General features: G+C 36.9%; 1 protein-coding gene across 2 annotated transcripts in view; it reads left to right on the top strand.

Annotated features, from left to right (window-relative positions):
* nudC (nuclear distribution C, dynein complex regulator) overlaps positions 1 to 12,690 on the top strand; it is a 388,789-nt gene that overhangs the window by 176,475 nt on the left and 199,624 nt on the right. Inside the window, exon 3 of one of the 2 annotated variants that reach the window (XM_067790417.1) lies at positions 9,616 to 9,769. In XM_067790417.1, the coding sequence (XP_067646518.1) occupies positions 9,616 to 9,769 (154 nt within the window). Of the gene's footprint in view, positions 1 to 9,612; positions 9,770 to 12,690 lie in introns of both variants that reach the window. The other variant, XM_067790416.1, reaches the window with a different exon arrangement.

The following is a 12,690-nucleotide window of genomic DNA, read 5'->3' as shown; positions in this document are numbered from 1 at the left end:
CAAAAGTTTACATGCAGTTCTGACACTGATGAGTTTTTGTTTATATTTTCTTTCGTTCCTCTTCAATTACAGGATGAAAAAGGTAACATTGTTTGGCAGAATCCTCGACCTTCTTCTACCATATATTGTCGTCCAATTAAATTTATTTTTTCTAAAGAAACAAAAGATTTTATTCTTTTTGAAACGAACAAAGCTTTAGAGGAGATAAGTGCGTTGTTGCCAACACAGTACATGCTCGAAGAATACAAAGTTTCCGTAATTCACAATATGCTTCTTACAATGATTGACAGAAAAGTTTGCAATGCTTTGACTGAAACTTCTTCCGCACAAAAGTGTTATATTTGTGGTGCCACTCCAAAAGATATGAATAATGAGTTACGGGACTTTACGCCTAACCTAGATAATCTTGGTTTTGGTTTGTCTACTCTCCATGCATGGATAAGATGTTTTGAATGCTTGCTTCACATAAGTTATCGCCTTGAAGTAAAAAAATGGCAGCTTAGGAATGAGGCAGATAAAAAGAGTGTAAAGCTACGTTCCAACGAAATCCAGAATAAATTTAAAAGTGTACTTGTACTGATAGTAGATAAACCAAAACCAGGTTTCGGCAATACCGATGACGGCAACACTGCTCGTAGGTTGTTCGAAAATTCTGAGGCTAGTGCTGAGAATACGGGATTGGATGTAACGCTCATCAAAAGATTCGACACTCTCCTTCGCGCATTAACATCTGCGTACAATATAAATATCCAAAGATTTGAAAAATTTGCGGCCGAGACTAAAAACTATATATAGATCTCTATCCATGGTTTAATATGCCTGTTACAGTTCATAAAATCTTAGTGCATAGTACTGATATTATACAATCAGCAATTTTACCTTTTGGTCAACTTTCTGAGGAAGCCCGTAACAAAGATTTGAGACGATTCAGGGACGATAACACACAAAAGCAGTCGCGTGAAGCCACGAATAGAGATCTTATGAATATGTTGCTTATAATATCGGATCCTTTAGTTAACATTTTTTGGGAGATACCTAAGAAAAAATTTAAATGTCTGACTTCAGAAGTCTTAAATTTACTGTCCCCCGATAATTTTGAGGAGTCAAAAAATACCCCAGTTGTTTCAAGCTTTCACAGTAGTGTTGCTGATGCTCATGACTATTCCACAAGTGACTCATCGAATGAAAGTGATGATAGCGAATAATAATTTAATTTAAATCTATTGTCTTTTCTACTTTGTATGATACTTTACTTTTAAGTTTTTGTAATAAGTAATTTTCACATAATTAATATAATTATTTACATTGTTATTATTATTATTGTAATTCACTTTTACATTCCTGACTGGTACTATAAAATAATTTTGTAAAAATTGTAGTGTCAGGATAAATACTCAAATAAATAAAAAATATGTATGTACATATGTACAGTCACTCACATAAATAAGTAGAAACCCCTTTTTGAACAATTCTTACAATTTTCGCTTTCGCAAATTTATTTTAACTAATTTACCATAAGAAAATGTGTCACGATCTATAACAAAAACTAAATTATATTTAAAAAATGTTTGAAAAATTCGACGAATTTTCATAAAAAATTTTAATTTTTTTTTCGGAATTTTTAAAATTTTTTTAGAGTATTGAGATTTGTAGTCCATTCAATTTAAGTACAATAAAGTAATATTCTTAAGTCCTTTAAATTTTTTTGGACCTATGTCACTTATTCACAAGAGTTACTGTATATGAAATAAGCAAATCAGGCATGCTTAACCAACGAACCAATATCATTTCGTTACGATAATTAACGTTAACAAACGAACAAAGTCATTTCGTTTCGTTTATTAACGTTTAGAACGTCAAATTAACGAAATGATTTTGTTTCGTTTTCTGCCATATCAAAACGAAATCAAATCGTTTATGTTGATTATTAATTTCAAACTATGCTGGCAAAGCTGATTGATGGCGGAGTCATTAAAGGTGAAAGCATTAGCCAAGCTGATTGCAACTTTTCTCATGAATTTTGACAGTACGAACATTTCGCAGAGTATTTTTGACATTACCACCAACGAATTACACAAACAAATTGCATGGAGTTTGTATGTGTGTCCGCTCGCTGTTACCACATTGCGGCTTCACCATGGCTATAGCATTGCCAGCACAATTCAAACATAAAGTATCACGTTTTTGTTAACGTTTTTAACGTTAACGAAAACTTCGTTTCGGTTAAAAACGAGATACAATTTATCTTGATAATTTCTTTATCGATAATATTTCGAAGTGTTTCAACGGAAACGGTGGAAATTTTTTGATAAACGATTAGCTTAACGTTAAGGTGCATCCCTGAAGCAAATGTATGCATATGAAGTAAAATTTTGAAAAAAAATAAAAAAAAAGAAAATATGGCTGAAAAAAATGACGTAGTTGTAATAAATGACTGCATATGAAACGGAAAATCTCATAAAATAATTTTGTCCAGCTAGCTTGTTCTACACGAAACACTGTGCGTTGGCGTAAACCAAAGCGGCAGTACTTACTAACTCAGCATCACAGTTATAGAGCGTGTCAATATCGTGAGCCACATTATTATCAATTAACGGGCAATGCATCGGCAATTGTTGCTGCTGATGGTAACTCGCTGAAAAAGATTGGTTCCATGAAGATATTGATATGTCACATCAGCATGTGGATGACTTCGAAGATGATTTTGAATCGGACATTGACTTCGACGATTCCTATAGTAGTCGTGGTAAGCGTAAACGTGGTACACGCTCGGCACGCAGAAGCACAGTTACCACTGATGGCACACCAAACGCGGACGTACATCAGCTAGTCGGCGGCGTAATAATGCTGATGGTCAAGGTGGTGGTGTTGGCGCAGGTGTTGTTGCTGGAGTAGTATGACCATTTTGTGCAGCAATGCTATTTGGAGTGGGTGTTCATACTATACCATTTAATTGTATTGGCTTGAATTCATGCTCGTTAGCCTCTCCGTAGCTTGTTAAATCTGTGACATCATTTGTATGACCCTTTCGCACCACAGAGAATTCATCATCACTTGGTGAACGTGGTCGTTTGGCAGGTGGAAATTGTATTGGACTATTACGATGTGCTGGTGAAGCTAATTTTTGCAATTGTTGTAGTGGTTGCTTCATATTTTGCTGGCTGTGGGGTGATTGCTTCGACTTCAGCCGCCACAGCAGACATGCACTGCAGGTAGCATGCGAAGCAACTTTTATTCTGTCTTCTTAGCGAGCTAAGTTCCTCTTTGGACAGCTCAGGATTGCTGAGAAGACTTTCATATGTAGACTTGGTCTTCTTCCATAGTGCCCTTAACTCCTCTTGCAGTAGTTCAAGGGTATGCTTGTTCCGGGATTCGGCCGGGGTGGAGTTGAAGTCTTGTTCAAACTCGACTGTGGAATCAGCTAATCTAATATGTCTCCATTGATTTTATTAATTTGAATATCTTGTTTCTTTAAAGGGCTCGAGATTGGAGGCAAAAGACTTAGTGGCGTTGGTGTGTATTCAACCGCAGCAAAAATTATAAGTGTGTTTTTTGAGTGGTACAGCTATCAATCCTGCTGAGATTGAACTGTGTCTAATTGGAATCTTTAAAACCACACGGATTGAAATTCTGATCTGATTGAGTGTGTTAACACAGATAGAAATTTAGTGCGATAAGCAAAAATAAAATAATTATGTAAACCACAGATAGAAATCCTGACGAGGATTTAGTGTGTATAAAGTGATATGCAGCACAGATAGAAATCCTAAAGAGGATTTAATGTGTATCAGGTGATATTAAAACACAGATAGAAATCCTGACGAGGATTTGATGTGTATACAGTGATGTGCGATGCAGAGAAGATAATCGTCTGCAAATATTTAATGTGTCTTAACAAGTGTTTTGGACACATATAGAAATATTTTCCAAAAATTTGGCGTGTCTAAAAAAAGGTTTTAAAACGCAGATAGTAATCCCGATGTGGATATAGTGTGTCAACCTCGAGATTTGAAACACAAATCGAAATCCTTATGTGAATTTAATGTGTGTAACCTATAAATTTGAACCACAGATAGAAATCCCGACGAGGATTTAATGTGTATACCTAGTGATGTGAAACACAGATAGAAATCCTGACGAGGATTTAATGTGTATACAAAAAGTGTGATGTGAACGCTGATGAGTATCCTCGAGTAGCCAACCAGGGTATCTTTCCCAACAAACAGAACTAAATTTTGTATATTCAACTTGACGTGGAAAACGTACAATTTAAAATATTTATTAAGAAAAAGAGTGAGAAAAATACAAGCTATATAATATAAAGTGATATAGTTTAATTGTGTGATCAAGCCACTAGCCACCCAATGTAGTGATACTTTTTTGGCTTTTGGTATTATTTCAGCTCGCAAACTGATTAGTAAAGTGAATTCTGTGATAGATAAGCAAAGGCTATCAACCAGGTGAAAATATGGATCATGCAGCAAGTTTTTGTCAACGTATGTGACGACGAGGGGGCACAACACAGTACTGTGATGAGTGTGAAAAAAAAAAACTAAAAAAAAATTCACTGACTCTCTGCCTTGAGCGGTGTCGGGTAACCCTTACCCCACTGGTGGGGGGAATTACCCGATCGTCAAAAGGCGTTGTGTGCTTAGTAAACACGAAATCTATCAATTTCACTTGCTTTGCCTTGTATCAATCACTGAGTGCACTTTCTTTACGTGAATCACGTAAATAAAAATAAAAAAAAGTTTGTGCAACCAAGCAACCACGTACCTTAAGTTTTTTTTTAAGCGAGTCGTTGATCGGCGCTGTGTTGTGCTGAAGTGATGATAATGGAATGTTGTATGCTGTGATGATTATGGACTGTATGCTGTGATGTTAATGTGATGATGTTGTGTGATGAAGCTAATGGACTGTATGAGTGATAATGGATGTGATGATGCTATTAACGGATTGTATGTGATGTTGATGAGTGGACTGTTTGATGTTGTGATGATGATGTGATAATGGGCTGACTGTATGGGTGATTATGGATGTGATTTTGTAAGATGATTTGATTGTGATCCTAATGGACTGTATGTGTATGTGTGCTGACGAGTTGGTATACGTTGCTCGCTCGTTGTTTCTTCGCTGGTTTTTTGTTTATAATACCTCTTCAAATTTGTATAATTTATCCAAAATGTGAGCTTCCAATAAGAATTTTTAAAAAAGGTGCTGATCTTATGATTTTGCTTCTCTCCGCGCGTAAGGACCAAATGTTGCGGGGGCAGTGTGGACCCGGGGAAGTCGGGCGTGTGCGTCGCAATCACCCCTATTCTGCATTTCGATTACGTTCCCGTTCTCCGCTCCGCTTTAATCGAAGTTTGGTATTCTGCATTACGACGGAATCGTAAAGAGAAGAGGAAGAGCAAATGATTTTTCGAAATCATCTGTTGGTACGGAATGTGTGAACATTGGAACAAAATAAATTAAAGCAAATTTGTAAAAAACACTGAAAAACGTTTATATTTTATTATCCACGCCATTTTGTACAAAAAAAAGCAATAGAATATATTGCCGCAGTGTTATATTTTTTTGAGTGAAGTGCTTTCATAATTGTAAGTGTGTTTTTGTCGTTCTTTTGGCCAATTCCCTGCCGTGGCCACCAAGTTTTGTTAAAACGGATTCCTGCACGAATATAGTTGACATTTTCTGAATTTTAAGGATGCTAATTTCATTGCACTGGCCTAAAATACTTTATAAAGGTTTATTTATTCCTTCCGCAAGGATTGTTTACGTTTTCGCTTCACCTTCCTCTACGCCGGCAGCTTGCTTTGGCATATAACTGGACCCAACGAACAGACACAAATTATAGCTGTCTATTATAATGGAATCAATAGCCGCGGCATATTTGTGGAGTTGGAAAGCAACGCATACGAAAATTGCCAGACGAGAATGGAAAGGCAAATATTGCGACATTTGTGTAATCCATTTGAGATGAGTGACGAATTGTAAGAAATTGAACTTAAAAGTGGTAAAGTTTAAAGACTTATTCTCTTATTTAGGTTCAAAAAAACTTTCGACTTAACAAGGATGCTTTCAAGTATGTGTTAGATACTTTTGAGGGGCAAATACGTCCAAGGACTTCGACATCGACATGTTGTTTTTGACCTGGAAACATATAAAAAACAATCATCATCAAGCCTTCTACGTTTCTTAACAAGTTTTACTTACATTTTTGTTAAAATTCTGTTATAAATTAATAAAAAAATAAAAAGAAAATATTTTTCCGCCAACTAATTTGCAACTTAGAAAAACGGAACTTCGATCGAAATGCAGAATACAAAAAATCGAACGATTCGAAGTTGGATCGAAAGAGATTGGAACACAGAATACCAAAATTGCCAAATCGAAAAAATTCCAATCCAAGTCGAAATGCAGAATAGGGCTGAATAAAAAGAAATAAAACACCGAATTAATATCAACAATGACAATTTATTCACTGTGTAAATAAGATGTGATTATATTGATTATCAAAAGGCGTGTTAAGGTTAAAGTTAAAAAACCCAAAGTTTGTGCAAGGGTACACTCGCTGTATTCAATGAAGGGCTTAATTAATTCCAACGCAAAATGTATTGGTTAAAGAAAGAGTTAATTAAATGCACACTTCACTATGCACTTGGCAATTCAAAGTTACAAAAATAGTTACTTGCAAATTAATTCACGGAATTCAAAGAGAGAATTAATTAAAGGCACAAAAGATGAAAATAATTACTTGCAATATCAATCCAAATACAAATTATTAAAGCGTAAAAAATGGTTGGTTTCGATTACTCACCTGGGGCTAGCTGCTGGCTCGTGAACGTTCCAAAATAGAATAGAACGAGTTTAATTCGAAAAAGGTCCGCACCACCTGCCGATAGCTAACTTTCGTCGAGTTTTTCCCCTTTGAAGTTAGCGCTCGGCAGGGGTGGGCCATTACCGGTAAATAATAACATTGCTAAAAATGTGCATTAGGGTGGTAGCGAATATTTAGGCTGGTGGCTTAAACAGCAGGAGCTGCATTGGGCGGATGTCGCAAACATATATATTCTGTGCTGGCAGACGGTGCAAAGGGAGGTAGGGACTAAGAGTCTGTTTCCTGACCTGACCCCCTCTTTTCCGGCAGCAGGATAGTTTCCTATCCAAAAATTTCTCCTAGGTATTTGGCAGAGTTCCTCAGCGACAGGGTGGTGCCCGCTAGCACTGGCAGGTACAATGCAGGTATCTTATATTTCTTAGTGAATAGAATAAAAACTTATAAATTTATTTTCACAGAGTGAACCTGCACTCGTTGGCATAGAAAGAAAATGAAATATATAATAATATACAGGGCTGCTCAACCCCTATACACTTATAGCTCTTTTGTTTTTGTTTTGCCCTGAAGGCACAGATACAAATTCACACTTTGAATATAAAAAAAAAAATTTCAAAGCACTCCCGTATGACCTCGCATATAAATAAAATTCTTATGTAAGTTTTTGATTTTCATATGTAAGGCCAAAGCAAAAACAATTCCATATGATGAACGCGCACTTGGATATAATATTAAAATTTACAAAAACAAATTTACTATGAAAAAAATATAAAAAATGTGACAGCACTGAAAAAAATTGTATAACAAAAAGTTTTCATATATTTAGTGTATACGAATTTTGGAATTAATAGCGAGTAATAGAAATGTCCTTTAATAAAGAATGGGAGCATGAGTTCCTTTTTTGCGAAAATTTAGAGTGCGAAGCACAATGTATTTTGTGCTTTATAACTATGAAAAAAATTTCCAAATACCAGTTGAAACGACATTTCTTCACGTGTCACCAAAACTTTTTTGAAATGGTCAAAGGGGATGAGGCTAGAAAAGGTAAAAGAAAGAAGAGTTTCTTGAGTATGATGCGAGAAGAATACTTGATGTTATTGAAGAGGAAGGTCCTCCAAATCATTTCAGAATTTTATACACCAAAGATAATTATGATATGTGCGCATTGAAAGCATTGTACACGACAAGCTTACATATAGCAATAAGTTTTAAGCCCAAAGCATCGGCATGGCTATGTCGTCTGGGCCTACTGCTTTAGATGGTTTAGCATGAACGATGGCATCCTCAACCTCTTTAGCGGTGATGGTAATTGGGGGCGCGCTGTATTTATGCTTGTGTGTGCGTCTGTTGGCCTGCCGTCTGACTTTGTCAACCGTGGAATGCATTACATATTGTCGGCAAAAACTACTCGAGCATTTTTTCGGATCCGACAGCACTTTAATGCCAGAGGCGATGGAGATTTTGTCATTGTGCTTAGTAGGGTTCGATAGGGACCTTACGGTGGACCAAATCTTACCTACACCGGCAGAGAGGTTGCAGTTCTTTAATCGCTCCTCTCATTTCGCCGACTTGTGTTCATCCACTAACAATCTGATGCGTTGGTTTATATCCCTTATTTGGGGGTCGCCGCGGTCGTGCTGTCGTAAAAGGTCACGTTCTCTCGCTAGAGTTGCGGCCTCCGCCGGAAAATTGGCCAGATTTCTGGGACTCTTCGGGCATAAAACAAGCCGAAGCGGATTCAATGGCCTTGCGGAAGGCACTCTCCCATTGCCGGGCATCAGTCGGGATAGGGAGGGCAGCAAAGCCATTGTCAGTATAAGTTTTGTAATCATCCTACTTTCCTTTCTTAAAATTTATGAAAGTGCGTTTTTCGGTGGTAATGAAGTCGAAAGGAGTATGGGTAGGTGGTCAGGTGCCAATGTTTATATAGGTTGCCAGTTGACGCAGTTTACTAGACCTGCGCTCGCGATAGATAAATCTGGCGAACTGTAACAGATTCCTACCATACGAATGCGGGCGTCTCCGTTTATCGTGCAGAACGTCGTTTCTTCTATTTGGTCCGCCAACATCACACCCCTGCTGTCCGCCTGTAGGTTAAAATGGCATAGATCGCGGTGGGCATTGAAATCGCCTAAGATGATGCGATTATCGCCAGTGAGTAGTGCGCTGATGTCAGGGCAGTATCCACTGGGCCAACAGTCGACAAGTGGGATGTATATGTTGATGATTTCTAAATTTTTTCGCCCGCAAAAGCGGCAAAATTTCGCAAAATAAATTTTTTTTAAACAGGATTGAAATTATTATTATCACTATGTAATATTGAACGTGTTAATAAAAATACATAATTTGACCTTTTTTATTACCTTAGTAATTATTTATTTAAATAAAACGAAAGATTATAGCTTGTGAAATACAAATTATTTTCATTCAAACTGTTGCACCAGTTTTTTCGTCACGCAATTTGTATAATAGCGCGATTAACAGATATTTTTATTTTTTAATTGTTAATTTTTATAAAAAAAATTATTCCTAAAATAAAAAAAAGGATTAAAATATAATAAGCCCTGCGAAATAAGCTTAAGTCTTCCGATGGTTTGACTCTTCAAGCGTTGTTAGTTCAAAGGACAAGTCTGTCCCGAAAAGAACATATAAAATTTCTACGCCGAGCAATTTCTGTAACATAAGTTTCGATAAATGTTTCCTCTGGGGCATATATACCTTTTACATTATTTTGAAGTTCTCTTACTCTTTTTTTATTTTTCAACTGTTTTTAGAAGGCAGGAGGACATTCCTATAGATGAGATCTCAGAACAAATAAATGAACAAGAGGAGGGTTCTGAAAAGGATGAAATCGGGAAACTTAAACCAAACGCTGGAAATGGTTGTACTTTTGATAATTACTCATGGACTCAGACTTTGCAAGAAGTTGAGGTATGTATATATATACGTCATTATTTTGGTCTTTAAGATCTGCATATTTGCTTTTAATGTCCTTTCCAGCTATGAAGTCGTTTTCACATGTATAAATCTTAGAAATGCACGTTGAATTTGAATAAAATGTTAAAACCATACGCATTCAGGGTGTAATAGCTTATATAAAATAATTGATAACCGTTAGTTTGTATTTGTATATTTATTACGTAAAAAAAACTCACGGAATTTGATAATGAGAGTAAAAATCAGTAAAATTGTATTAGGTCTGAGATTTCTCGAAATTATCCACTTTCAAAAACAGAAATCGCAATTTTCGTCAACTCTAAAATTTCCAGTTTTTCATATGAAATTGAGAAAACGATTTCCACCACAATAAACATTTTTCTTTGCCCTAACATCCCGCAGAACTATGTTTTTAAATCAGACAAATATCTCAAGAGATATTCGTGCATTAATTCGAGAAATAGAACACAATTAAGATTTGTACAGTAGTATGTTGCAAAATACCTCAATAAGGAGCAAATAACAGAGCTCAAAGATATGCGGCAAAGTAGCTACACGTGGGTCTTAAGCCACTTGCTCAGTCGTTTCCGCGGTATAATTCACCTTTGCATGTTTTCTAAGTGGACGTATAACTGCAAGACTTCATGATGTCGCGTGCGAATGGAAAATTACAAAATTCCCCAAGCAGCTTCGGATGTACTTATGTACCAGCTGTTAACATAGTTTTCCATTTCATAGTGTAGGCTTTTGACGCTAAAAGTAGCTTGCCCGATAATGGAGAAGAAGTGACCAGCTCAGGGATTCAAAGGGTTGATAAGCGCAATACAAAGCTTTATAGCTTTAAAGCTTCCGCATTAACCTGGCATACGCGAGGGGAATCCTGTATCCTCATGGAACTAGGGTGTGAGGAGGGCGGGATGGCCTCGAAGGTTTTATGTGGTCATATAAGTCGTTCCCGAGACGTTCCGACTAGTACCCTAATGGTGCTTTGTTGCCGGAACCTACCGGATCTATCTCCGGCAAAGGACCATCAACATCGATAACACTCCCCAACAGCAGTGGGGAGTCAACCGCGGCAAAGCGACAGTCATAACATCGAGAAAACGCGAATTACGGCAGAGCGCAAAACAGCGATAGAGCGCTTACCACGACAATCCACAGAGCGCAAACCACCACAGTTTGTACAGCGATAGAGCGCTAGCCACGAAAATCCACAAAGCGCCAATCTCGACGATCAGCGCAGCAACAAAGCGCCTACAGTGGCAGAGCGCCCACCGCGAACATCAGCAAATTTTCACTCGAATTGAATAACTCTTAGAACTGTCACGTTGCATTTGACGGTATGCATTCAGGGTGCAACAGCTTATATTATTTATTCATATTATAGTCCAGGACAATCAGAACATCCTTGCAGACTATTTATAAATGTATCTTAACTAAGAAATATTAAATAATCAAATTACTTCATTCAATAGCAGTTTAAACCTAAATTTATTTAATGAAAATTCAATATCTATAGAATACAGCACATTAAACTCCCTCATTGCCCTAGCAATTGGAGAATTAGAGGCATAAATCGTTCTAAATATATCTAATAACAGCTTATATAAGTTTAAGCTTGAATTGTTTTCTATTTTTAACTAGTTTGTAAGAAAGCATGTCGTTATCAACATGTAAGAATTGAAGTAGATTATGGTCAGCGTAAAGCATTTATCAAACACCAAAAGCATGTCTCCATTGGGTTAATCCAATTTCAAGGGGTTGCCAGCGCAACATATAGCTTCTCCAACCCAATTGCCAACCTCACCTACCCGTGGCGAATCCTGTTTCATTAACAGCCAAGGCTCTGGCGACCCCAAGTTCCCCATGGAACTACGGTTGGGGAGGGCGGTATGGCCTAGAAGGTTTAATGTGGTCATATAAATCGTTCGATGGTCGGGCTAGTACCTTAATAGTGCATTGTTACCGGAACGTACCGGATCTATATCCGACAAAGGACCATCAACATCGGTAACACTACCAAAAGCCTTCGATGAGTGTCTTCATCGTTAATACAACAACAACAACAAAGCATGTAAATGACTAGTAATTCAGATTGATATTATTGACAGGTTGACTTAGTACATTCTTTTTAACAGCTGAAGACTTAGCACATTTACACATCATTGCCCTCAGCACTTAAAAATGAAAAATAAAAATATTTTTTTTTGTGATCGATGTATTTGGAATTCAGTTTTAAAACTGCATAAAAATACAATTTTTCAAAAAAAAAAGTGGTTTGGCACATTTTCACATTAAGCTAACGTTATAAATCTTTAAACAACATCGTATCGAAAACAAGTAAAAGAAAAAATATCTATTGAGAATTTCATTCCATCGTCATACCACAACTCGGTTCTGAATCCACTTTTACTCCTACATAATTTATGCTCCAAAAAATATGGTTTTTAAAATCCAGTCTGCTATAACTTGGTTATCGAATTTGTATCAAACGCGTCCGTTTGGTGACATGAAACAATTTTTACAAACTATCATATCAACACGTACCTAAATCTACCATCAACCCAACCCTCGATTTGGATACAGCTTTCAAAGATTTAGCCTTGCACAAGTGTAAGGGGGTCGTCATGTTAAAGTGAGTTGCGCTCACTTAAATAGTATTCCGTTCCGTAGGTCACTATGCGTTCGGTAAGCGACTTTCGGTCACCCAACCAGTTGTATGACTTGCGCTCATACAACCCTGCAGGCGAAGTAGACTGGAGTTTTTTTTATTCACATCATCCCCCATCAACAACAACGGAGCGCGGATTTATTATCCATCACCAAAATCGGAATTACCATCAAGCAATTGTCATTTACAAAATACGATTTATCATTGATCATCTATCAACACATCAAGCTGATTTACTTAGAGG

Source organism: Eurosta solidaginis, chromosome 5 (genome assembly GCF_040869045.1).
Source record: "Eurosta solidaginis isolate ZX-2024a chromosome 5, ASM4086904v1, whole genome shotgun sequence".
Taxonomy (NCBI): Eukaryota; Metazoa; Arthropoda; class Insecta; order Diptera; family Tephritidae; genus Eurosta; species Eurosta solidaginis.
Note: the sequence above shows the minus strand (reverse complement) of the source record. Positions and strands in the feature narration are given on the sequence as shown.